The following is a 27444-nucleotide window of genomic DNA, read 5'->3' on the forward strand; positions in this document are numbered from 1 at the left end:
CGAGATATTTCTGAAAATGTTCGAGGGGTGGACAACCTTGCGACTGGACTCTAGCTGGTAGGAGCTCTCCTCCTTGACTCGTTCTACATCCTCTTGTAGGGTGATGATCCGGTTGTTGGCTACTGCAAGCTGGACAAACAACACAGCAGGTTACAAACATACATTACTAATGTTGTCTACTGCAAACTGGACAGACCACACACACCGGTGAGCTTCTAGAAAAGCACCTATCGGCACCATAGTGCAGTGGCAGAACGCACGGTAGAAATGAGAACCAGGTAGAAACTAACCAGCCCACCTCTTCAGTGAGCTTGGTGTTGGACTTCTCCATAGTGTCCACTTTGGCCTGCAGGTTGTTGACTGAAGCGCTCAGGTGTCTGTTGAGCTCCTCAACATAGTTCTTCTGGTCCAGGATGGCTGTGATCTGGCCATCCCTGGTGGGAGACGAGACAAAATACAAAACATGTGGTAAGTCGGTAGGGCCGTGCCTCCCCAAAACTAGGGCCGTGCCTCCCCAAAACTAGGGCCGTGTCTCCCTAGGGCCGTGTCTCCCTAGGGCCGTGCCTCCCTAGGGCCGTGCCTCCCCAAAACTAGGGCCGTGTCTCCCTAGGGCCGTGTCTCCCCAGGGTGAGGAGAGGAGGAACTCACCCTTCTACAGTCTTGCTGCTGTGACCTCCATCCTTAAGATACATGGAGAAGTCTATCACCCCGACCTGGAAACAGGAAACAGACACTGGCATTAACACTGCAGTTAGGAAGAGAAACACAGAACCAAGGTTCTGCAGTTGAAAACTAGCTGTCTGGATAAATCTGCCATGTTTATAAAAGATGTGGATTGTCCCGGTCAAATAAAGGTAATACAGACGCTTTGGAAAGTATTCAGACCCTTTCAATGTTTTCACATTTTATTATGCTCCAGCCTTATTCTAAAAAATATAGTGTACTGACTACCGTGTAAATATATAGTGTACTGACTACCGTGTAAATATATAGTGCACTGTATAGTACAGTGTAAATGTATAGTGTACTGACTACAGTGTAAATGTATAGTGTACTGACTACAGTGTAAATGTATAGTGTGCTAACTACAGTGTAACTACAGTGTAAATGTATAGTGTACTGACTACCGTGTAACTACCATGTAAATATATAGTGTACTGACTACCGTGTAAATATATAGTGTACTGACTACCGTGTAAATGTATAGTGTACTGACTACTCTAACTACAGTGTAAATATAGTGTACTGACTACCGTGTAAATATATAGTGTACTAACTACAGTGTAAATATAGTGTACTAACTACAGTGTAAATATAGTGTACTAACTACAGTGTAAATGTATAGTGTACTAACTACTCTGTAACTACAGTGTAAATGTATAGTGTACTGACTACCGTGTAAATGTATAGTGTACTGACTACCGTGTAAATGTATAGTGTACTGACTACCGTGTAAATGTATAGTGTACTGACTACCGTGTAAATGTATAGTGTACTGACTACCGTGTAAATGTATAGTGTACTGACTACCGTGTAAATGTATAGTGTACTGACTACCGTGTAAATGTATAGTGTACTGACTACCGTGTAAATGTATAGTGTACTGACTACCGTGTAAATGTATAGTGTACTGACTACCGTGTAAATGTATAGTGTACTGACTACCGTGTAAATGTATAGTGTACTAACTACCGTGTAAATGTAAAGTGTACTAACTACAGTGTAAATGTATAGTGTACTGACTAGTGTAAATGTATAGTGTACTGACTACAGTGTAAATGTATAGTGTACTGACTACAGTGTAAATGTATAGTGTACTGACTACAGTGTAAATGTATAGTGTACTGACTACAGTGTAAATGTATAGTGTACTAACTACAGTGTAAATGTATAGTGTACTAACTACTCTGTAACTACAGTGTAAATATAGTGTACTGACTACCGTGTAAATGTATAGTGTACTAACTACTCTGTAATTACAGTGTAAATATAGTGTACTGACTACCGTGTAACTACCGCGTAAATATATAGTGTACTGACTACCGTGTAAATATATAGTGTACTGACTACCATGTAAATGTATAGTGTACTGACTACTCTGTAACTACAGTGTAAATATAGTGTACTGACTACCGTGTAAATGTATAATGTACTAACTACTCTGTAACTACAGTCTAAATATAGTGTACTGACTACTCTGTAACTACAGTGTAAATATAGTGTACTGACTACAGTGTAAATGTATAGTGTACTAACTACAGTGTAAATGCATAGTGTGCTAACTACAGTGTAACTACAGTGTAAATGTATAGTGTACTGACTACCGTGTAACTACCGTGTAAATATATAGTGTACTGACTAGTGTAAATATATAGTGTACTGACTACCGTGTAAATGTATAGTGTACTAACTACTCTGTAACTACAGTGTAAATATAGTGTACTGACTACCGTGTAAATATATAGTGTACTGACTACCGTGTAAATGTATAGTGTACTAACTACTCTGTAACTACAGTGTAAATATAGTGTACTAACTACTCTGTAACTACAGTGTAAATATAGTGTACTGACTACAGTGTAAATGTATAGTGTACTGACTACCGTGTAAATGTATAGTGTACTGACTACCGTGTAAATGTATAGTGTACTGACTACCGTGTAAATGTATAGTGTACTGACTACCGTGTAAATGTATAGTGTACTGACTACTGTGTAAATGTATAGTGTACTGACTACAGTGTAAATGTATAGTGTACTGACTACAGTGTAAATGTATAGTGTACATGTATAGTGTACTAACTACAGTGTAAATATATAGTGTACGAACTACAGTGTAAATATATAGTGTACTGACTACCGTGTAAATGTATAGTGTACTGACTACCGTGTAAATGTATAGTGTACTGACTACCGTGTAAATGTATAGTGTACTGACTACCGTGTAAATGTATAGTGTACTGACTACAGTGTAAATGTATAGTGTACTGACTACCGTGTAAATGTATAGTGTACTAACTACAGTGTAACTACAGTGTAAATGTATAGTGTACTGACTACAGTGTAAATGTATAGTGTACTGACTACCGTGTAAATGTATAGTGTACTGACTACAGTGTAAATGTATAGTGTACTGACTACCGTGTAAATATATAGTGTACTGACTACAGTGTAAATGTATAGTGTACTGACTACAGTGTAAATATATAGTGTACTGACTACCGTGTAACTACAGTGTAAATGTATAGTGTACTGACTACAGTGTAAATGTATAGTGTACTGACTACCGTGTAAATGTATAGTGTACTGACTACAGTGTAAATGTATAGTGTACTGACTACTGTGTAAATGTATAGTGTACTGACTACCGTGTAAATGTATAGTGTACTAACTACAGTGTAACTACACAGTGTAAATGTATAGTGTACTAACTACAGTGTAACTACACAGTGTAAATGTATAGTGTACTGACTACCGTGTAAATGTATAGTGTACTAACTACAGTGTAACTACACAGTGTAAATGTATAGTGTACTAACTACAGTGTAAATGTATAGTGTACTAACTACAGTGTAACTACACAGTGTAAATGTATAGTGTACTGACTACCGTGTAACTACCGTGTAAATATATAGTGTACTGACTACAGTGTAAATGTATAGTGTACTAACTACAGTGTAACTACACAGTGTAAATGTATAGTGTACTAACTACAGTGTAACTACACAGTGTAAATGTATAGTGTACTGACTACAGTGTAAATGTATAGTGTACTAACTACAGTGTAACTACACAGTGTAAATGTATAGTGTACTAACTACAGTGTAGAACATCAACCTGTGAGTCCAGGTCTTCTCCTTTCATACAGAGGTTGGCATCGATGACGTTCAACCCAACCAGCAGCCCGGCAATCACGGCACCCTCCTCCTCCATCATGAGCGCATTGGCCTCGTAGAACTCACTGTTAACGCACACACCATCGGCCTCATTGAACAACACTGTTAGCGCGCATGCGCGCGCGCACACACACACACACACGCCTCATTGAACAACTCACTGTTAACGCACACACACACACCATCGGCCTCATTAAACAACACTGTTAAAGCGCACACACACACACACACACACACACACACACACACACACACACACACACACACCTGAGCAGGTCCTTTCTGTTGATGATGGTCTTCATGTAGTCTGACAGCTTCTTCTGCATCAGGGCCAATCGCAGCCAGGCCCGCCCTCTTCCTAACGGGGTTCTGGTGAGTGACAGGGGTTTGTTTACACCAATCACATCAACTGAACGGTGAGTGACAGAGATTTACACCAATCAGATAGCGTGTGACAAGTTAACATCAATACAACCAATCCACAAATTTCTTATTAACAAACAATAGTTTTGGCAAGTCGGTTAGGACATCTACTTTGTGTAAGACACAAGTAATCTTTCCAACAATTGTTTACAGACAGATTATTTCACTTACACTGTATCACAATTCCAGTGGGTCAGAACACTAAGTTGACTGTGCCTTTAAACAGCTTGGAAAATTCCTGAAAATTATGTCTTGGCTTTAGAGGCTTCTGATAGGCTAATTGACATCATCTGAGTGAATTGGAGGTGTACCTGTGGATGTATTTCATGGCCTACCTTCAAACTCAATGCCTCTGATTGACAGAATGGAAAAATCTAAAGAAATCAGCCAAGACCTCAGAAAAGAAATTGTAGACCTCCACAAGTCTGGTTCATCCTTGGGAGCAATTTCTAAATGCCTGAAGGTACTACGTTCATCTGTACAACAATAGTATGTAAATATTAACACCATTGGACCACCCAGCCGTCATACTGCTCAGGATGGAGACGTGTTCTGTCTCCTAGAGATGAATGTACTTTGGTGAGAAAAGTGCAAATCAATCCAAGAACAACAGCAAAGGACCCTGTGAAGATGCTGGAGGAAACAGGTACAAAAGTATCTATATCAACAGAAAAACGAGTCCTATATCGACATAACCTGAAAGGCCGCTCAGCAAGGAAGAAGCCACTGCTCCAAAATCGCCATAGAAAAAGCCAGACTACGGTTTGCAACTGCACATGGGGACAAAGATCGCACTTTTTGGAGAAATGTCCTCTGGTCTGATGAAACAAAAATAGAACTGTTTGGTCATAACGACCATCGTTATTTTTGTTGGAAAAAGGGGGAGGATTGCAAGCCGAAGAACACCATCCCAACCGTGATGTACGGGGGTGGGAGCATCATGTTGTGGGGGTGCTTTGCTGCAGGAGGGACTGGTGCACTTCACAAAATAGATGGCATCATGAGGTAGGAAAATGATGATGCTTCAATATTTCCACATCTCAAGACATCAGTCAGGAAGTTAAAGCTTGGTCACAATTGGGTCTTCCAAATGGACAATGACCCCAAGCATACTTCCAAAGTTGTGGCAAAAAGTCAAGGTATTGGAGTGGCCATCACAAAGCCCTGACCTCAATCCTATAGAAAATATGTGGGCAGAACTGAAAAAGCGTGTGCGAGCAAGGAGGCCTACAAACCCGACTCCGTTACACCAGCTCTGTCAGGAGGAATGGGCCAAAATTAACTTTATAAACTTATTGTGGGAAGATTGTGGAAAGCTACCCGAAACGTTTGACCCAAGATAAACAATTTAAAAGGCAATGCTACCAAATACTAATTGAATGTATGAAAACTTCTGACCCACTGGGAATGTGATGAAGGAAATAAAAGCTGAAATAAAATCTCTACTATTCTCTCTACTATTGTGACATTAGATGCAGACTTAGGGACGGCGTCAGTCAGGCGGGAAGAGGACATTAGGGACGGCGTCAGTCAGTCGGGAAGAGGACATTAGGGACGGCGTCAGTCAGGCGGGAAGAGGACATTAGGGACGGCGTCAGTCAGGCGGGAAGAGGACATTAGGGACGGCGTCAGTCAGGCGGGAAGAGGACATTAGGGACGGCGTCAGTCAGTCGGGAAGAGGACATTAGGGACGGCGTCAGTCGGGAAGAGGACATTAGGGACGGCGTCAGTCAGTCGGGAAGAGGACATTAGGGACGGCGTCAGTCAGTCGGGAAGAGGACATTAGGGACGGCGTCAGTCAGGCGGGAAGAGGACATTAGGGACGGCGTCAGTCAGTCGGGAAGAGGACATTAGGGACGGCGTCAGTCAGTCGGGAAGAGGACATTAGGGACGGCGTCAGTCGGGAAGAGGACATTAGGGACGGCGTCAGTCAGTCGGGAAGAGGACATTAGGGACGGCGTCAGTCAGGAAAAGGACATTAGGGACGGCGTCAGTCAGTCGGGAAGAGGACATTAGGGACGGCGTTTGTCAGGCGGGAAGAGGACATTAGGGACGGCGTCAGTCGGGAAGAGGACATTAGGGGCGGCGTCAGTCGGGAAGAGGACATTAGGGACGGCGTCAGTCAGTCGGGAAGAGGACATTAGGGACGGCGTTTGTCAGGCGGGAAGAGGACATTAGGGACGGCGTCAGTCGGGAAGAGAACATTAGGGATGGCGTCAGTCGGGAAGAGGACATTAGGGACGGCATCAGTCAGTCAGGAAGAGGACATTAGGGACGGCGTCAGTCAGTCAGGAAGAGGACATTAGGGACGGCGTTAGTCAGGCAGGAAGAGGACATTAGGGACGGCATCAGTCAGGAAGAGGACATTAGGGACGGCGTTAGTCAGGCAGGAAGAGGACATTAGGGACGGCGTCAGTCGGGAAGAGGACATTAGGGACGGCGTCAGTCAGGCGCAGGTCTTACTTGAGTCCTGGCAGGTCCTTGACGCTGGCGGTGATCTCTCCAGCCTCAGGGGTGAGTTTCTCCACCAGCTCCAGGGCCCCCCAGAAAGACTTGTTCTGCCCCAGGAACGTCTTCTTGGCTGAGGGGGTCGGTAGAGGAAGAGGGTTTGAGGACAAGCGGATGAGGGGTGTTAGGCAGAGGGTCTGGTTAAGACCAAGAAAGCTTTAGGTTTCCTTTTTTACGCTTAAAACCTCTGGGCTAAACTCTTCTTCTAAGTTGGGTAAATGTACAAAACCAATGGCTTGTCGTGGTCACATACAGTGCCTTCAGAAACTATTCACACCCCTTGACTTATTACACATTTTGTTTCGTTACAGCCGGAATTCAAAATGGATTAAAACAACTAAAGTCACCCATCTACACACATTACATTACACCATCATAAAGTGAAAACATGGTTAGACATTTTTTCAAATGTTTTGAAAATTAAATAGAAATATCTAAATTTACATAAGTATTCACACCCCTGAGTCAATACACGTTAGAATCACCTTCGTCACAGATTACAGCTGTGAGTCTTTCTGGGTAAGTCTCTTAAGAGCTTTGCACACCTGGATTGTACAATATTTGCACATTATTATTTTTTAAACTCTTCAACCTCTGTCAAGTTGGTTGTTGATTATGATAAAAAGACATTTTCAAGTCTTGCCATAGATTTAAGGCAATTTAATTTCAATTTAAGTCAAAACTAACACGGCCACTCAGGAACATTCAACATCGTCTTGGTAAGAAACTCCACTCTAGATTTGACCTTGTGTTTAGGTTATTGTCCTGCTGTAGGTTAATTCATCTCCTAATGTCTGGTGGAAAGAAGACTGAACTAGGTTTTCCTCTAGGATTTTCCCTGTGCTTAGCTCTATTCCGTTTCTCTGCATTCTAAAGAAATCCCTTGTCCTTGCTGATGACAAGCATACCCATAACACGATGCAGCCACCACCATGCTTGAACATATGAAGAGTGGTACTCAGGTTGTGTCTGATTTGCCTGAAACACTTTGTATTCAGGACATGAAGTTCATTTCTTTCCCATATTCTTTGCAGTTTTACTTTAGTGCCAACAGGATGCTTGTTTAGGAATATTTGTATTCTGCTTCCTTCTATTCACTCTGTCGATTAGGTTAGTATTGTGGAGTAACTACAGTGTTGTTGATCCATCCTCACTTTTCTCCTATCACAGCCATTAAACTCTGTATCTCTTTTTAAAGTCTCGATTGGCCTCATGGTGAAATCCCTCAGCGGTTTCCTTCCTCTCTGGCAACTGAGTTAAGTTGGACACCTGTATTTGTGTAGTGACTGGGTGTATTGAAACACCGTCCACAGTGTAATTAATAACTACGTCATGCTCAAAGCGATATTCAATGTTTGCATTTTAATTTTTACGCATCTACCAACAGGGGCCATTCTTTGCGAGGCATTGAAAAACATCCCTGGTCTTTGCTGTTGAGTCTGTGTTTGAAATTCCCTGAGGGACCTTAAAGACAATTATATGTGTGGGGTACAGAGATGAGGGAGTCATTCAAAAAGTCACGCTAAACACTATTATTAAAACACACAGAGAGTCCATGCAACTTATTATGTGACTTGTTAAGCACATTTTTACTCCTGAACTGATTTAGGTTTGACATAACAAAGGGGTTGAATACTTATTGACTCAAGACATTTCAGCTTTAAAATGTTGTATTAATTTGAAACATAATTCCTTTGGCATTATGGGGTATTGTGTGTTGGCCAGTGACAAAAATACATCAATTTAATCCATTTTAAACTCAGACTGTAACAAGAAGATCTGGAAGGATGTGAATACTTTCTGAAGGCCCTGTACGTCCTTATGAGAATCATTATCATAACGGTATAGGAATGTTCCAGAAGGGATGCGACTATTATAAAGAGGAGTGCACTCCAAGGAGGAATAAACATCGAGAACAAACAGATCTGGGACCAGATTTTCACTCTAAACGAGTTGGTAAAGATAGCACAAACCGATCTGGGACCAGATTTTCACTCTAAACGAGTTGGTAAAGATAGCACAAACCGATCTGGGACCAGATTTTTACTCTAAACGAGTTGGTAAAGATAGCACAAACCGATCTGGGACCAGATTTTCACTCTAAACGAGTCGGTAAAGATAGCACAAACCAATCTGGGACCAGATTTTCACTCTAAACGAGTCGGTAAAGATAGCACAAACCGATCTGGGACCAGATTTTCACTCTAAACGAGTCGGTAAAGATAGCACAAACCGATCTGGGACCAGATTTTCACTCTAAACGAGTCGGTAAAGCTAGCACAAACCGATCTGGGACCAGGCTAGAAACAAACAATAACATAGTTATGTTACAGCTGTAACACGTCCTTACTTTTGAGTCCGTGTTTGAGGCAGTGCTCCATGACCACGAAGAACTGCTGCAACGGAGCGTAGTCAGAGTCCAGGGTCCTGCCCAGGTTCAAGGCCGACTCAATCAGACCCTTGATGCTCAGCTTAGCCATGTTCATCAGGTTCAACCGCTCGATGGCTATAGGGTCCTTCGGATCTGGAGTGACAGAGATAGAGGGGGACACAAAGGAGGCAGGAGACATAGGAGAGAAAGAGGAAGAGATTTGAGCAACACACACCCTGGTGCAAACATACATTGGTCACCATGGCAACAGCTGAAGGCAGAGCATATCAAAACTGAGAAGGAAAGGTAACCTGCTCCCAGTAGACAGAGAGAGGACATCGCTGCTGTCATTTCAACCTGCTCCCAGAGAGAGGACATCGCTGCTGTCATTTCAACCTGCTCCCAGAGAGAGGACATCGCTGCTGTCATTTCAACCTGCTCCCAGAGAGAGGACATCGCTGCTGTCATTTCAACCTGCTCCCAGAGAGAGGACATCGCTGCTGTCATTTCAACCTGCTCCCAGTAGACAGAGAGAGGACATCGCTGCTCTCATTTCAACCTGCTCCCAGAGAGAGGACATCGCTGCTCTCATTTCAACCTGCTCCCAGAGAGAGGACATCACTGCTGTCATTTCAACCTGCTCCCAGTAGACAGAAAGAGGACATCGCTGCTGTCATTTCAACCTGCTCCCAGAGAGAGGACATCGCTGCTGTCATTTCAACCTGCTCCCAGAGAGAGGACATCGCTGCTGTCATTTCAACCTGCTCCCAGTAGACAGAGAGAGGACATCGCTGCTGTCATTTCAACCTGCTCCCAGAGAGAGGACATCGCTGCTCTCATTTCAACCTGCTCCCAGAGAGAGGACATCACTGCTGTCATTTCAACCTGCTCCCAGAGAGAGGACATCACTGCTGTCATTTCAACCTGCTCCCAGAGAGAGGACATCGCTGCTCTCATTTCAACCTGCTCCCAGAGAGAGGACATCGCTGCTGTCATTTCAACCTGCTCCCAGTAGACAGAGAGGACATCACTGCTGTCATTTCAACCTGCTCCCAGAGAGAGGACATCGCTGCTGTCATTTCAACCTGCTCCCAGTAGACAGAGAGAGGACATCACTGCTGTCATTTCAACCTGCTCCCAGAGAGAGGACATCGCTGCTGTCATTTCAACCTGCTCCCAGTAGACAGAGAGAGGACATCACTGCTGTCATTTCAACCTGCTCCCAGAGAGAGGACATCGCTGCTGTCATTTCAACCTGCTCCCAGAGAGAGGACATCACTGCTGTCATTTCAACCTGCTCCCAGTAGACAGAGAGAGGACATCACTGCTGTCATTTCAACCTGCTCCCAATAGACAGAGAGAGGACATCACTGCTGTCATTTCAACCTGCTCCCAGAGAGAGGACATCGCTGCTGTCATTTCAACCTGCTCCCAGAGAGAGGACATCACTGCTGTCATTTCAACCTGCTCCCAGTAGACAGAGAGAGGACATCACTGCTGTCATTTCAATCTGCTCCCAGTAGACAGAGAGAGGACATCACTGCTGTCATTTCAACCTGCTCCCAGAGAGAGGACATCACTGCTGTCATTTCAACCTGCTCCCAGTAGACAGAGAGAGGACATCGCTGCTGTCATTTCAACCTGCTCCCAGAGAGGACATCACTGCTGTCATTTCAACCTGCTCCCAGTAGACAGAGAGAGGACATCACTGCTGTCATTTCAACCTGCTCCCAGAGAGGACATCACTGTCATTTCAACCTGCTCCCAGAGAGAGGACATCACTGCTGTCATTTCAACCTGCTCCCAGTAGACAGAGAGAGGACATCACTGCTGTCATTTCAACCTGCTCCCAGAGAGGACATCGCTGCTGTCATTTCAACCTGCTCCCAGAGAGGACATCGCTGCTGTCATTTCAACCTGCTCCCAGAGAGGACATCGCTGCTCTCATTTCAACCTGCTCCCAGAGAGGACATCGCCGCTCTCATTTCAACCTGCTCCCAGAGAGAGGACATCGCTGCTCTCATTTCAACCTGCTCCCAGAGAGAGGACATCGCTGCTGTCATTTCAACCTGCTCCCAGAGAGGACATCGCTGCTCTCATTTCAACCTGCTCCCAGAGAGAGGACATCGCTGCTCTCATTTCTACCTGCTCCCAATAGACAGAGAGGATGTTTTTTTCTATTTTTGTAATGACTAACGACACAAATTGAGCGAATTCCTTCCTACAAATATAATGTAATCTGGCTTGATGACAAACTGTCATTTAAAAAAACATGGTCACTGAGCTTTATGAAATCAAAAGGAACATAAAACGAAACATCCCAATCTGGCAAATCAGTTATACAACCCAATGCCCTCTATCCGTTAAAGCACACACCTGTCTATATGTGGATATGATGAAGCAGCATCTCAAGACATCAGTCAGGACGTTAAAGCACACACCTGTCTATATGTGGATATGATGAAGCAACGTCTCAAGACATCAGTCAGGAAGTTAAAGCACACACCTGTCTATATGTGGATATGATGAAGCAACGTCTCAAGACATCAGTCAGGAAGTTAAAGCACACACCTGTCTATATGTGGATATGATGAAGCAGCATCTCAAGACATCAGTCAGGACGTTAAAGCACACACCTGTCTATATGTGGATATGATGAAGCAGCATCTCAAGACATCAGTCAGGAAGTTAAAGCTTGGTCGCAAATGGGTCTTCCAAATGGGCAATGACCCCCAAGCATGCTTCCAAAGTTCTGGCAAAGTGGCTTAAGGACAACAAAGTCAAGGTATTGGAGAGGCCATCACAAAGCCCTGACCTCAATCCTGTAGAAAATATGTGGGCAGAACTGAAAAAGTGTATGCGAGCAAGGAGGCCTAAAAACCTGACTCTACCTTCTTGCCCTTTGTGCTGTTGTCTGTGCCCAATAATGTTTGTACCATGTTTTGTGCTGCTACCCTGCTGTGTTGCTACCACGCTGTGTTGCTACCACGCTGTGCTGCTACCACGCTGTGCTGCTACCACGCTGTGCTGCCACCCCGCTGTGCTGCCACCCCGCTGTGCTGCCACCCCGCTGTGCTGCCACCCCGCTGTGTTGCCACCCCGCTGTGTTGCCACCCCGCTGTGTTGCCACCCCGCTGTGTTGCCACCCCGCTGTGTTGCCACCCCGCTGTGTTGCCACCCCGCTGTGTTGCCACCCCGCTGTGTTGCCACCCCGCTGTGTTGCCACCCCGCTGTGTTGCCACCCCGCTGTGTTGTCATGTGTGGCTGCCTTACTACATAAAGACAGACCTAAAGACACCATAGCGTTGTCTCTCGTCGTGATGTTTTTTGCACTTATTTTTAATCCCCGTTCCCGCACGAGGCCTTCTGCCTTTTGGGTAGGCCGTCATTGTAAATAAGAATTAGTTCTTAACTGCCTCGTTCAATAAAAGGTTAAGCAAAGTAATAACAACTCATCACCAGTAGAGGGAGTTCCGTTTGACCGTTTTCCACTGTTTTGGTGGCTCTCATAGAAAGTATCATATCATTAAAAATAGCAGTATTTAATGTTGAATAAATTCAAGTGTAAAATTCTATGATTTATATATACACTAGATGACAGATAGGGGGCGCTGTGTTGAAGCCACCGTGCCTCCATCTTGGTACACCCCCCTCCGTTGTAAAATATATGTAGGAAGTTATAACAATCCATTTATTAAATGTCTATATGTTTTTGTTTATTTTATTACAGACACCTCAATGCATACTTCAACATTTAATTCTGAGCTAAACAAAAAAAAAAATATATATATATATATATATATATATATATTTTTTTAGAGATTACTAATGTTATGGTCTCCACTACAACAACAAAATGCATGTCATTTTCTTCTTGAAATATTTAAATTGAAATACTGTAAAATTCCATTCATTCCTCCTCCTGGGAGTGGTGATCTAGGATGAGGTCATAAAGAGTCTCAGTAAGGAGTATTGATCTAGGATCAGGTCATAAAGAGTCTCAGTAGGAGTGGTGATCTAGGATCAGGTCATAAAGAGTCTCAGTAGGAGTGGTGATCTAGGATCAGGTCATAGTCTCAGTAGGAGTGGTGATCTAGGATCAGGTCATAAAGAGTCTCAGTAGGAGTGGTGATCTAGGATCAGGTCATAAAGAGTCTCAGTAGGAGTGGTGATCTAGGATCAGGTCATAAAGAGTCTCAGTAGGAGTGCTGATCTAGGATCAAGTCATAAAGAGTCTCAGTAGGAGTGGTGATCTAGGATCAGGTCATAAAGAGTCTCAGTAGGAGTGGTGATCTAGGATCAGGTCATAAAGAGTCTCAGTAGGAGTGGTGATCTAGGATCAGGTCATAAAGAGTCTCAGTAGGAGTGGTGATCTAGTATCAGGTCATAAAGAGTCTCAGTAGGAGTACTGATCAAGGATCAGGTCATAAAGAGTCTCAGTAGGAGTGGTGATCTAGGATCAAGTCCCCTCTGTCTATGTTACGGTCTATCACCTACCTTCGTGGGCTGGCTCTGGGTCTGGGGTGAGAGAGATGTCGTTGAGCTCCCTGAGACAGAGCCATTCTCCGTCCACCGACACACGGAAGTTACACAGATAGATGGTCTCCCGGGCTGCCTGCGTGATCTTGTCAGTGGTGGGTGTCGGGGCATCGGCCTGAGGCGTAACGTCTGCCATGATGACTCAGCGAATAGAGGGCTGAGAGACGAACGGCAACAAAGCAGGAACGCTCTCTCTGTCCAGGCGACGCAAAGGCCGCAAAGAGGGGGATGGAGAGGATTTGTGGCCGAACAACAGCAGTCTTCCCAGATACAATAAGAATGAAAAGGAAGAGAAAATCTCTGTGCCGAACGACAGCAGACTTCCCAGATACAATAAGAACAGGAATGAAAAGAGAGAAGAAGAGCACTCAGCAGTCTTCCCAGATAGAAAACAAAAGGATGGATGGTGTTAATTCTCTTCTCCCTCTCCGTGCCTCCTCCCCCCTTCACTCACTCCCGTTTTTTTTACAGAGGACTGAGGAGAAAAGCCACCAGTGTGCATCTGTCTCAACAAAAGCTGCAGCCCTGCCCTCTCCTACTTTCCTCTGCGGCGCGGACTGGGTACTGGGGTAGCAACGCTAGGTCTCTGCCTGGGCGCGGCCTGGCTACTGGGATGACAACGCTAGGTCTCTGCTCTGCTGGAATGACAGCCTCTCCTTTGGTGGGCTCTGCCTCTGCCTCTCTCGTTCGGCTAGCCCTCACAGGATTGGTTGTGTGAGTCGCTGCTCCTCTGACAGACAGCAGAGTGGGTGTTAACCAAGATGGCTGCCTGATAATGAGCTAGCTGGGTAAAAGAGCAACATCACCTGACCAGATGGTGCATGGGGAGGGGAAGGGACTAATTCCCCTGATGCACATTTGTTGCAGGGAGAGAGGGAGGGCATCTTTGATGCAGGAAGGGAGGGAGGGAGGGAGAGAGGGAGGGCATCTTTGATGCAGGAAGGGAGGGAGGGAGGGAGGGAGGGAGGGAGGGAGGGAGGGAGGGAGGGAGGGAGGGAGGGAGGGAGGGCACCTTTGATGCAGGAAGGGAGGCAGGGGCGGCTCGTCGCTCTCTCTGGCACCAGCCAGATTTCCTGGCAGGCTAGAACTCGTAATCAAACACCGAGCTGAGGAGCACCACTTTACTCAGCCACCACTATTTACAGGACACTGCCCCCTAAAGACACGGGACATTTGAATCTTTGGTTGTTTCAAGGAAAGGGGATACCTAGCCAGTTACAACAATGTATTCGACTGAAATGTATCTTCCACAGTTACAACACCTCTCTGATTCAGAGGTGTTGTATCTTCCACAGTTAACCCATTTATCAATGACTTACCTAGTTAAATAAAGAATGAAACATTAATGTGCACGGTTGTCGAACAAACTTAAAAAATATATATTTTTTTTTAAACATTTCACACTGATGTAACAACCTGAGTCATGGGCTGATGTGGTAGCTAACGACTTCTCAGGTCCCAGCGGCCTTATTAAGATGTTGCGTAGTAAAACACAATATGCTTGCGCCAGTTCACACAAAAGTTGCAATTCATAAAAATTAAACTTGACGTGACAATCTTTGGCACGGTTTCTTGTGGTGGAAATAATGCAAGGCATAAAGTGGCTGTTCCACTGGATGTCAGAAGGTGAATTCACCAATTTGTAAGTCTCTCTGGATAAGAGCGTCTGCTAAATGACTTAAATGTAAATGCAGCAAAAGTAGCCTAGTAGCAGCCTTGTGCTAATGGGGAATTATGTACCCCCATTTAGAACTGGCTTGGACACCCCTCCCCCTCCCCCATTTAGAACTGGCTTGGACACCCCTCCCCCTCCCCCATTTAGAACTGGCTTGGACACCCCTCCCCCTCCCCCATTTAGAACTGGCTTGGACACCCCTCCCCTCCCCCATTTAGAACTGGCTTGGACACCCCTCCCCCTCCCCCATTTAGAACTGGCTTGGACACCCCTCCCCCTCCCCCATTTAGAACTGGCTTGTACCTCCCCTATTTAGAACTGGCTTGTACCTCCCCTATTTAGAACTGGCTTGTACCTCCCCTATTTAGAACTGGCTTGAACCCCCCCCACATGTAGAACTGGCTTGAACCTCCCCCTCCCCATGTAGAACTGTAGAACTGGCTTGACCCCCCCCCCCATGTAGAACTGGCTCCCCCCATGTAGAACTGGCTTGAACCCCCCCCATGTAGAACTGGCCTCAACCGTTTCCCCCCATGTAGAACTGGCTTGAACCTCTCCCCCCATGTAGAACTGGCTTGAACCTCTCCCCCCATGTAGAACTCGCTTGAACCTCCCCCCATGTAGAACTGGCTTGAACTCCCCCATGTAGAACCGGCTTGAACCCCCCATGTAGAACCGGCTTGAACCCCCCCCCCCCCCCCCCCCATGTAGAACTGGCTTGAACCTCCCCCCGTTTGCCTCCGGAACAGCTTGAATTCTTGAAAAAAAAGTATTTCAAATGTTCCACAGGGACATGTTGACACGACGGCATCACACAGTCGCTGCTGATTGGACGGTGATACATTCATGCTGCTCACAGCACGTGCCATCTCATCCCAGAGATAATCTATTGGGTTGAGTTCTGGAGACTGACCAGGACTCAAGTAAACTGAACCCGCTGTCATGTTCCAGACGGTGTTTTTCCACTCCTCAATTGTCCAGTGTTGGTGATGGCGTGACGCCTGGAGCCCCTTCTTCTTCTGGTTTTTAGCTGATAGGAGTGGAACCCGGTGTGGTCGTCTGCTGCAACTGCCCATCCCTGACATCCCTGACATCCCTGACAAAGATCAATGAGTTGTGCGTTCTGAGATGCCGTTTTGCACATCACTGTTATTTGTGTTTGTAGCCAGCCTCTTAGCTTCAACGATTCTTGCCATTCTCCTTCGAACGGTCTCATCAACCAGCTGTTTTCTCCAACAGGACTTCTGCTGACTGGATGTTTTTGATTGTTGCACCGTTCTCTGTAAACGCTAGACACTGCCGTGCATGAAAAGCCCAGGAGGGTCAGCCGCTTCTGAGATACTGGATCCGGGCGTGCTTGGCACCGACTATCTCAAAGTTGCTTAGGTCAATTAAATACAGAAATATCTCATTTACATAAGTCCTCACACACCTTAAGAATGGCAGAAATGACATCTGTGAGTCTTTCTGGGTAAGTCTAAGAGCTTTGCACACCTGGATTGTACAATATTTGCACATTATTCTTTTTTAAATTCTTCAACCTCTGTCAAGTTGGTTGTGGATCATGATAGACAGCCATTTTAAAAAAGTATTGCCATAGATTTAAGCAGATTTAAGTCCAAACTGGAGCTCGGCCGCTCAGGAACATTCAACATCGTCTTGGTACGCAACTCCAGTGTAGATTGGCCTTAGGTTTTAGGTTATTCTTCTGCAGAAAGGTGAATTCATCTCCCAGTGTCAATTGGAAAGCAGACAACCAGGTTTTCCAATAGGATTTTGAAGGTAAGCTTAATAAAAATTAAAAAAAGCCTAGTCCTTGCCGATGACAAGCATACCCATAACATGATACAGCCACCACCATGCTTGTAAATATGAAGAGTGGTACTCAGTGATGTGTTGTTGGACTTGCTCCAAACATAACGCTTTGTATTCAGGATAAAGTTAATTTGTTGATATTTTTTTCAGGTTTTACTTAAGTCCCTTGTTGTAAACAGGATGCATGTTTTGGATAGGGATGCACAATATAAAAATCAGTGAACATATTGGAATCGGCTGACATTAGCTTAAAAAAAATGCCAACATCGGTATCGGCCGAAGTCTATTTTAACGGCGATGGGCAAAACCGATGTCAAAGCTGACGTGCAAACCACTGACGTGCAAACGTAGGTACATGACGTAATGACGCCACGTAAAATGTAGCGCTACACGTGCAACACAGCATTCCTAACCTGGTCCACAATGTCTGCTGTATGGATTGAGCAGACAAGTCCAGCAGTCATTTGAAATAGTAACAACATTTCAGCGAGACGACTCAAAGGCGATCCATTAACGCCAAGATAATGGAATTCATTGCCCTCGACAAACAACCGTTCTCTGTCGTGGGGGATGTTGGCTTTCGCCGACTGGCCAAGCACCAGCACACACTAACAAATGCGCTATTATTTAGATGTCTGAAAAAAAAAATGAAAAAAAAAAATCACTGCTATTAGCTTCACGACATACATACTATGGAACGCAGTTTGGGTCTTTGCGTGTCAAAAAAGATACAGTAGCACTGTCAAAGCTGTACAAAAAAATTCTGCAAGCAAGCAGACAACAGCCATGAACGATGTGTTTACAATACCGCGTTGGTAATAAAGTATCATTTGTTCGCAACTTCTGGGGTAGCTAGCTAGCTTTAGCTTGGTGCCTAGCTAGCTTTAGCTTGGTGCCTAGCTAGCACCAATACAACCAGCCTGAAAACAATGACCAGTAGAAACTGCAGTCATTGTCATTATTCTTTGCAATGATTTAGGAATCCTTGTGAGTAAGTATTAGCTAGGTTGCCACTTGTTTTTCGACTATTGATATTGAACTTCAGTTCATGAAAATAAATAGCTAGTCAGCTACTTAACCCTGTTGCCCAAAGCTAACGTTATAAGCAGCCAGCTAGCTTCATCTGGCTAGTGAGGCTCGACCGGACCGGGTTATGTGTTGTGAAGATATCAACAATAAGGATTAGGAACAATTGTGGAATTTGCAGTTTGCCTTCAAAAATAAAAGTGTGCCACTGACAGTGAAGCAAATTAATACAAATAATAGAATTATGCCATACTTTTATTTTGAAGACTTAACGCCAAGTCCACAATTGTGCGTAATCCTTATTGTGGCTAGCTTCACATAGATGGGTCCGACCACCATTAACCAAATAAGAACTGTCTTATAAATTAGGGGTATTTTAGATTACACCTATCGCTAGCTACTATAGCTACTGAAACAGATTGTTGTTTTGCTGTGTTTTGGGTGAAGAACATTGTTTGTATCCATGAGCGAGCTAGCTTTTATGACCAGCACTGTAGGTGCGTGAGACAACTTTACCAGCATTACAGCATAAGTATCGATGAATCGTTGTGACAAATGAAATACGAGTGATTGTGTAATAACTGCATTAAAAAAAATATAAAAGCTTTAAATTGTTGTGACATGCAGTCATATTCATGTTCTGATTGGTCAAAGAGTGTTATTTGACGTGTATCTTTTTTGACACGCAAAGACCCAAACGGCGTCCCATAGCAACGACCCAAACGGCGTCCCATAGCAACGACCCAAACGGCATTCCATAGAAATGCTGGTTGAGAATGAAACGACTGAACAAATGAACAACGTAACTGCACAGCAAGTAAGTGAAAGAAATCAGATTTGATGATGTTTTACTGGTAATGTTGACATGCATAAATGCCAACAAAATGCATGTTTGGTCAGTGTGGTGTGACCTTTATTTAAGTCGATTCAGAACAAATTCTTATTTACAATGACGGCCTACCCCGGCCGAGTTGTGGGCCACCCTATGGGACTCCCAATCACGGCCGGATGTGATACAGCCTGGATTCGAACCAGGGTTTCTGTAGTGACGCCTCTAGCACTGAGATGCAGTGTCTTAGACCGCTGTGTCAATGTGTGTGCCTTTTAATTATTTACCTATACTAGAATTCTTAAAAAAGGCCGCTAAAATTGTAAATATCCGTTATCAGCCAAAAATGTCATATTGGAGCATCACTTTTTGTAATATTTGTATTCTGTACAGGCTTCTTCCTTTCCACTCTGTCCTTTAGGTTAGTATTGTGGAGTAACTACAATGTTGTTGATCCATCCTCAAAATGATCCTTTCACAGCCATTAAACTCACCGTTTTACAGTCACCATGGGCCTCATGGTGAAATCCCTGTTTTGTTTCCTTCCTCTCCGGCAACTGAGTTAGGAAGGACTGGGTGTATTGATACACCATCCAAAGTGTAATCATTAATTTCACCATGCTCAAAGGGGATATTCAATGTCTGTTTATTTTATTACCCATCTACCAATGGGTGCCCTTCATTGTGAGGCATTGGAAAACCTCCCTGGTGTTTGTGGTTGAATCTGTGTTTTGAATTTCACTGCTACACTGAGGGACCTATTTGTATGTGTGCGGTACAGAGACGAGGAAGTCATTCAAAAATGATGTTAAACACTTGTATTGCACACAGAGTGAGTCTCGCGCAACTTATTACGTGACTTTTTCAGCAAATTTGAAAAGAAAGCCTCATATCAACACCTCAGAAGACTTGGCCATTGCTATTTCCTATAGATACTGTCTAATATTCACAAAGCGAAATAAGGGTGTTATTGTCACCATGAAAGCTGAACGATGGGCGATGTTCAGCCGTTGTTATCAATGCTCGTTCACGCAGTTTTACGACAGGTCAGATTTATAGCAGGAAACATGCGTATGTATTTGCGTGCATCAAGTTTAAACATTTTTTTTAAATATATTTTTTAGAAATGGATCGTGCAGATATTACGTGTAACATTTATGGTTATAAATGAAGCCCCGGAGAAGGTTACCTCAGGCCCTTCGAACCACACATCCTCATGACAATGTCAGCTTTCCACACTGACTCCGGACTTCACTTCTGTGCAGTATTTTCACACAAATACTGGAAATTCCACTGGTTTCATCCAAGGTTATTTCAGTCACACCCTGCCAATTTACCTCAACATAAAACAACTCAGGAATCAGGATGGATCCAAATCACAAGAGGCCTGAGCATTTCACTGTAGCCATCTTGTCTGCTACATCCTATCATTCTACATCTCGCTACGCTACATCTGGTCTGTCATTCTACATCTAGCTACACATTGTCTGTCATTCTACATCTCCTCTCCCACATCTAGCTACATCTGGTCTGTCATTCTACATCTCCTCTTCCACATCTAGCTACATCTGGTCTGTCATTCTACATCTGGTCTGTCATTCTACATCGTGTCTTGTCAATCTAGCTCATTGACTGTAAAAAAAAAAAATATGGACGGCGCCATCGATGACATCATCCCATTGTGTCCTATGAGAATGCTTGGTGGCGTATTTGATCGTCAGGAAATGTCATTTCAGTGTCGCCAGGACCAAATTTGGGAACCCTTGACATGACAAAACAGCAGTTTTGTAACGTTTGCGGCTTTCCCACAAAATTGGGGAGAACGATGTCACAGGTGAAAATGTATTTGTCGAGGGTTGCGGGTTTTTGTGCTATTTCTAGGTTGCACCGTGGCATTTCTCTTAAAAATCTATTTCACTGTGACCTGCTGCTGACTGTCAGACATTGAGGCAGGCTGTTGCTGAGTGAGTGATGGGGAGGACCGGAGGGGCGTGTCTGTGTTGAGAGAGCAGTATAGCTATTGGCTGAGTCGTGTGAGCGAGAGGAGAGGGCAGCACGTCGTGACAACTTTTTACCAGTTGTAGGACTTGGCTATTTAGATTGTCATTTTGGAGATACCTATTTCCATCAAACATTAATACTCTAGAACTGATGCACATCAAGAAATAATGGAGACAACGCACTGGAAAATGACTCAGGGCGCATTACATAAATCTACTCGTTGGTGGTTTAAACTACATTCTAGTGTTGACTGCTTAAAGAAAACGGTATCAGGCAAAGTGATTCATGCATGTTCAGTTCCTGGTTCTCGAAGTGATTCATGCATGTTCAGTTCCTGGTTCTCGGGGGGATTCATGCATGTTCAGTTCCTGGTTCTTGAAGTGATTCATGCATGTTCAGTTCCTGGTTCTCGAAGTGATTCATGCATGTTCAGTTCCTGGTTCTCGAAGTGATTCATGCATGTTCAGTTCCTGGTTCTCGGGGTGATTCATGCATGTTCAATTCCTGGTTCTCGGGGGGATTCCGAGGGGAAATCTGAAATGTAAGTTGTGGAACTCCTTCGCGTGGATCTTTTTAAGGGGGGAAAGTCCTCAATGAAACTGACATGAGGCTAAATGTGGAGAATGATACATTTGCCTCAGTTGACCATCAAGCAGCCTATTAATATATATGCCATTGTCGGCTACCATTTGATACAATAAATGTGTTTAAATGACGATATCACTGGAGTGATTGCAAATCAATTTGTGCCACTTGTGTAGCCTCCCTGGAGCTGGCAAACAGATTTAATAGATAGCCTGTAACTCCAGTTTGTTGTAGTCTTAGCCTGTAACTCCAGTTTGTTGTAGTCTTAGCCTGTAACTCCAGTTTGTTGTAGTTTTAGCCTGTAACTCCAGTTTGTTGTAGTCTTAGCCTGTAACTCCAGTTTGTTGTAGTCTTAGCCTGTAACTCCAGTTTGTTGTAGTCTTAGCCTGTAACTCCAGTTTGTTGTAGTCTTAGCCTGTAACTCCAGTTTGTTGTAGTCTTAGCCTGTAACTCCAGTTTGTTGTAGTCTTAGCCTGTAACTCCAGTTTGTTGTAGTCTTAGCCTGTAACTCCAGTTTGTTGTAGTCTTAGCCTGTAACTCCAGTTTGTTGTAGTCTTAGCCTGTAACTCCAGTTTGTTGTAGTCTTAGCCTGTAACTCCAGTTTGTTGTAGTCTTAGCCTGTAACTCCAGTTTGTTGTAGTCTTAGCCTGTAACTCCAGTTTGTTGTAGTCTTAGCCTGTAACTCCAGTTTGTTGTAGTCTTAGCCTGTAACTCCAGTTTGTTGTAGTCTTAGCCTGTAACTACAGTTTGTTGTAGTCTTAGCCTGTAACTCCAGTTTGTTGTAGTCTTAGCCTGTAACTACAGTTTGTTGTAGTCTTGTGTTATTATGAACGCATTAGATTGATGTAACAGTCAGATTAGGCTACAGGTCAAATTAAGTCTAAAAAATAAACACTGGCTGTTGTTGACAAACATTCATTACAAACACTCATTACAGTATCAGTCAAAAGTTTGGAAACACCTACTAATTCAATGGGTTTATATTGTTTACTATATTGTAGAATAAGAGTGAAAACATCAAAACTATGAAATAACACATATGGAATCATGTAGTAACCAAAAAAAGCATTAAGCAAATCAAAATATATTTTATATTTGAGATTCTTCAAAGAAGCCACCCTTTGCCTCGGTGACAGCTTCGCACACTCTTGGCATTCTCTTAACCAGCTTCACCTGGAATGCTTTTCCAACCATCTTGAGTTCTCTCATATGCTGAGCACTTGTTGGCTGCTTTTCTTCACTCCGCGGTCCAACTCATCCCAAACCATCTCAATTGGGTTGAGGTCAGGTGATTGTGGAGGCCAGGTCACCTAATGCAGCACTCAAGAACTCTCCTTCTTGGTCAAATAGCCTGGAGGTGTGTTGGGTCATTGTCCTGTTGATAAACAAATGACAGTCGCACTAAGCCCAAACCAGATGGGCCGGCGTATCGCTGCAGAATGCTGTTAAGTGTGCCTTGAATTCCAAATAAATCACAGACAGTGTCACCGGCAATGCAACCCCACACCATCACACCTCCTCCTCCATGCTTCACGGTGGGAACCACACTTGCACACATGCAGAGATCATTCGTTCACTTACTTCGATTCTCACAAAGACACGGTGGTTGGAACCTAAAATCTCTTTGGACTCCAGACCTAATGACAGATTTCCACCAGTTTAATGTCCATTGCTCATGTTCATTGGCCCAAGCAAGTCTCTTCTTATTGGTGTCCTTTAGTAGTGGTTTCTTTGCAGAAATTCGACCACGAAGGCCTGGTTCACGCAGTTTCCTCTGAACAGTTGATGTTGAGATGTGTCTGTGAATTAAACTCTTTGAAGCATTTATTTGGGCTGCAATTTCTGAAGCTGGTAACTTATCCTCTGCAGCAGAGGTAACTCTGGGTCTTCCTTTCCTGTGGCAGTCCTCATGAGAGCCAGTTTCATCACAGCGCTTGATGGTTTTTGCGACTGCATTTGAAGAAAACTTTAAAAGTTATTGAAATTTTCCGGATTAACTGACATTCAGGTTTTAAAGTAATGATTGACTGTCATTTCTCTTTGCTTATTTGAGCTGTTCTTGCCATAATATGGACTTGGTCTTTTACCAAATAGGGCTACATCCTGTATACCACTATACCTTGTCACAACACAACTGATTTGATCAAACGCATTTAAGAAGGAAAGAAATTCCACAAATTAACTTTTAAGAAGGCACACTTGTTAACCTGGCACGCCTGTTAATTGAAATGCATTCCAGGTGACTACCTCATGAAGCTGGTTGAGAGAATGCCAAGAGTGTGCAAAGCTGTCATCAAGGCAAAGGGTGGCTATTTGAAGAATCTCAAATATTAAATACATTTGAATTTGTTTTCCACTATTTTGGTTACTATATGCTTCCATATGTGTTGTTTCACAGTTGATGTCTTCACTACGTTTCTACAGTGTATAAAATAGTACAAATAAAGAAAACTTGTGAATGACACTTGAGTGGTACTGTACATACTAATATTGAATTCAGTGATTGAAATTACAACTCCATCCTCAGTAGCCTATCCCAGCAGGCCATTGGGGGAAACAAGCATCTCTAATTTGCGAAATCGCCTCGTTATTCATGTCTGTTAATATGAACTAAGCAAACTGCTAAAACATTCAGTTTACATCTTTCCAACATCTTGTCTAGGCTACCTAAGATGAGATGTAGGCCTATCAGGGGTTAAAGGCGACCTGCCTTTATCTAAGCAAACCAGTGCAAAATGTTATTACAATCCTAAACCCAGATTTTAGTCTGTAGCCTATGTGTAACAAATGTGAAATGGCTAGCTAGTTAGCAGTGGTGAGTGATAATAGCGTTTCAATCGGTGACGTCACTCGCTCTGAGACATTGAAGTAGTTGTTTGCTCTGCAAGGGCCGCGGCTTTTGTGGAGTGATGGGTAACGATGCTTCGAGGGTGGTTGTTGTTGATGTGTGCAGAGGGTCCTTGGTTCGAGCCCAGGTAGGGGCGAGGAGAGGGACGGAAGCTATACTGGTACATATGCCTATTGAAATGATAAAGTCAATCTCGCAAATGGGCATTTGTAGTCTTAACATCTGGCACATAACAACAGCACAATTGCCAGAAAGTAGCTGAACAGTTTAAAAAAAAAAAATATGAATCAAATGTGTTCTTGCTCAGCGATTGAGATCCTCTGTCCAACATTCATCACTCAAACTCTCCTGTCAGGTTTATCTATAGTTTTGCCCATGCGCAAAGGGGATTTATTTACAATTATAAACCTGGTTCGAGTCCTGAATGCTGATTGGCTGAAAGCCGTGGTATATCAGACCATATACCACAGGTATGACAAAACGTTACTTTTTTCATCGGTAACCAGTTTATAATTAAAGGTACCCCCAGGTTCTGCGGTATATGGCGAATATACAATGGCTACGAGCTGTATCCAGGCACTCCGTGTTGCGTTCTGCTTATGAACAGCCCTTAGGCACAGTAGATTGGCCGTACCTCATACCCTGTTGGGCAAATTATATTTTCTCTTTCCATATCTTATACCCTGTTGGGCAAATTATCTGGCGAGTTTAATAGGGCAAATTATATTTTCTCTTTCCACATATTCAAATTGCTTTATTGAGTCAAGTCATAGTTTGCATTAATTATTATTTTGAGTTACCCCGAATATAGCTTCTAACTTCGTTACAAGTTACTATGATATTCCTTCTTAAATTGTCTCGATAACGGTGAGGGAACGAATTGCAACACTCGCTGCAGCTGTAGACTTATCTCCCTCAGCAACTTCAAACATCTGCTATCTGAGCAGCTAACCGATCGCTGCAGCTGGAGACCTTTATCTCCCTCAGCAACTTCAAACATCTGCTATCTGAGCAGCTAACTGATCGCTGCAGCTGTACATAGTCCATCGGTAAATAGCCCACCCAATTTGACCTACCTCATCCCCATACTGTTTATATTTATTTACTTTTCTGCTCTTTTGCACACCAATATCTCTACCTGTACATGACCATCTGATCATTTATCACTCCAGTGAGCAAATTTTTGGGGGGGCTAGTTGTTCTCAGGCCTTTTGGTTTAGAATGGTCAATGGGCTAGAAATGTTAGCTTGACCTGTGAAACACAGCTATCTTGCTATTATATAGACCTGAGCTCTCCAACCTTTGTCCTGGAGAGCTGTTGTCTGAGCCCAATAGTGTTTGCAACATGTTTTGTGCTGCTACCATGCTGTGTTTCTACCATGTTGTTAAGTTGCTACCATGCTGTGTTGTCATGTGTTGCTACGCTTTCGTCTTAGGTCTCTCTTTATGCAGTGTTGTCTCTCTTGTTGTGATGTGTGTTTTGGCCTATATTTATATTGGTTTGTTATATATTGTTTCTAATCCCAGGCCCCCGTTCCCGCAGGAGAGGCCTTTTGCCTTTCGGTAGGTCGTCATCGTAAATAAGAATTTGTTCTCAACTGACTTACCTGGTTAAATAAAGACAGTACCTTCCTGTATGTTTTCGTTTCAACTCCAGTTGTAACTAACTCGATTCAATTTATCAAGCAGGTAACGTGAAGTATTAAAATCAGGTCAAACTATCTTAGGGTTGGAGAAAAGCCTACAGGGCGGTAACTCGGCTCTCCAGGGAACAGGGTTCGAGAGCCCTGATATAATATCTTCTTTCTGTACTGGAGTTAATCAAATCTGAAAGTTGTCTTTGGCTGGCTAGTTAAAGGTTTCATATCCCCTAGTTCAACTGTCTGCTTGTTGACTAGTTAGTTAAGACAAAATAAGGGTTTCATATCCCCTAGTTCAACTCTGTCTGCTTGTTGACCAGGTAGATGAGTCAACAGTGTTGGCAGCTCACTAGTTGTTGACAAAAAGCACAACTAGCTAACTTAGCTGGTACAACAGATACGCTTTTTGAGTCAGAGACAGCTAGCAAGTTGACTAGTTAAAAATGGTAAAATATTGAAACACTCACTCTTCGACGTACTCTTGATATCCAGTTCATATTGAACAGAAGAAGTAGGAGATGACAATCCAGTCTTCTCAAAAGAAATGTTGGTTGAACTCAGAGCCTCTTTAAAATAGATGACAGATGTCGGAGAGAATGACTCATCCGGGGTGCCGGCAACATGTCCGGTTTTATCTTGAACGTGTTCTCTGTCAGAGACCCCCGACGTATCCAAACTTTGTGAAAGTGGTGAATCCTGGATGGGACACGGGATTGTTGACAGCCGCTGCTCCGCCATCTTCACATGCATGTGACTCGTTTCCAATCATCAGTGGGAGAGAAACTTCTTCTTTGTTGGGGTTTATCGGAGGTTGGCATCCAACGTTATGGAGCTATACCGTCACCTAGTGGACTGGAGTGTTGGGCCAGAAGACAGGGAGAAATTAAATCTTTTCTGACATCTCAGTTGCTCTTTATTAAAAAGATAACAATATATTTGAGACTATATCTAATGAAGTTATACTCAAAATACTGTTTAAACTCATTTCCTGTATCCCTCTTCTCCCTCATACTAGATCTCATCCTTTCTCTTTCCCTCTGATGCTGCCCACACTGTGTTAATACATGCTCCACCATCTCTGTTTCCTGGCAACAATCCCACTTCCCTGTTGGATGCTTTCCTATCACATTTAAAGTCGGATTTATCCGGCTGTGTCCTACCCCTTAATCTTGTAAAAAAAAAATAGCCTCCTCTCTTCTGTCTCTTCCAGCTGTCCTCCCATCCACGTCTTACCTCTGTACTTGAAATAAATGCCTGTCCTTAGTATCACTGCTCCTGGTGAAATAAAT

General features: G+C 43.7%; 1 protein-coding gene across 5 annotated transcripts in view; it reads right to left on the bottom strand.

The window, feature by feature from the left end:
• The window catches only part of rufy3 (RUN and FYVE domain containing 3), a 45396-nt gene extending 18479 nt beyond the window's left edge, over positions 1-26917 (bottom strand). For 3 of the 5 annotated variants that reach the window (XM_064936537.1, XM_064936534.1, XM_064936538.1), the window contains exons 1-8: positions 26623-26917; positions 9177-9350; positions 6782-6899; positions 4163-4264; positions 3837-3960; positions 649-713; positions 299-434; positions 37-129 (exon numbers count right to left, since the gene is read on the bottom strand). In XM_064936537.1, the coding sequence (XP_064792609.1) occupies positions 37-129; positions 299-434; positions 649-713; positions 3837-3960; positions 4163-4264; positions 6782-6899; positions 9177-9350; positions 26623-26905 (1095 nt within the window). In that variant the 5' untranslated portion in view covers positions 26906-26917. Of the gene's footprint in view, positions 1-36; positions 130-298; positions 435-648; positions 714-3836; positions 3961-4162; positions 4265-6781; positions 6900-9176; positions 9351-13694; positions 14398-26622 lie in introns of those variants that run through there. The other 2 variants (XM_064936535.1, XM_064936539.1) reach the window with 2 other exon arrangements.
• Positions 26918-27444: the final 527 nt, after the last annotated feature.

Source organism: Oncorhynchus masou, chromosome 25 (assembly GCF_036934945.1).
Source record: "Oncorhynchus masou masou isolate Uvic2021 chromosome 25, UVic_Omas_1.1, whole genome shotgun sequence".
Classification (NCBI taxonomy): Eukaryota; Metazoa; Chordata; class Actinopteri; order Salmoniformes; family Salmonidae; genus Oncorhynchus; species Oncorhynchus masou.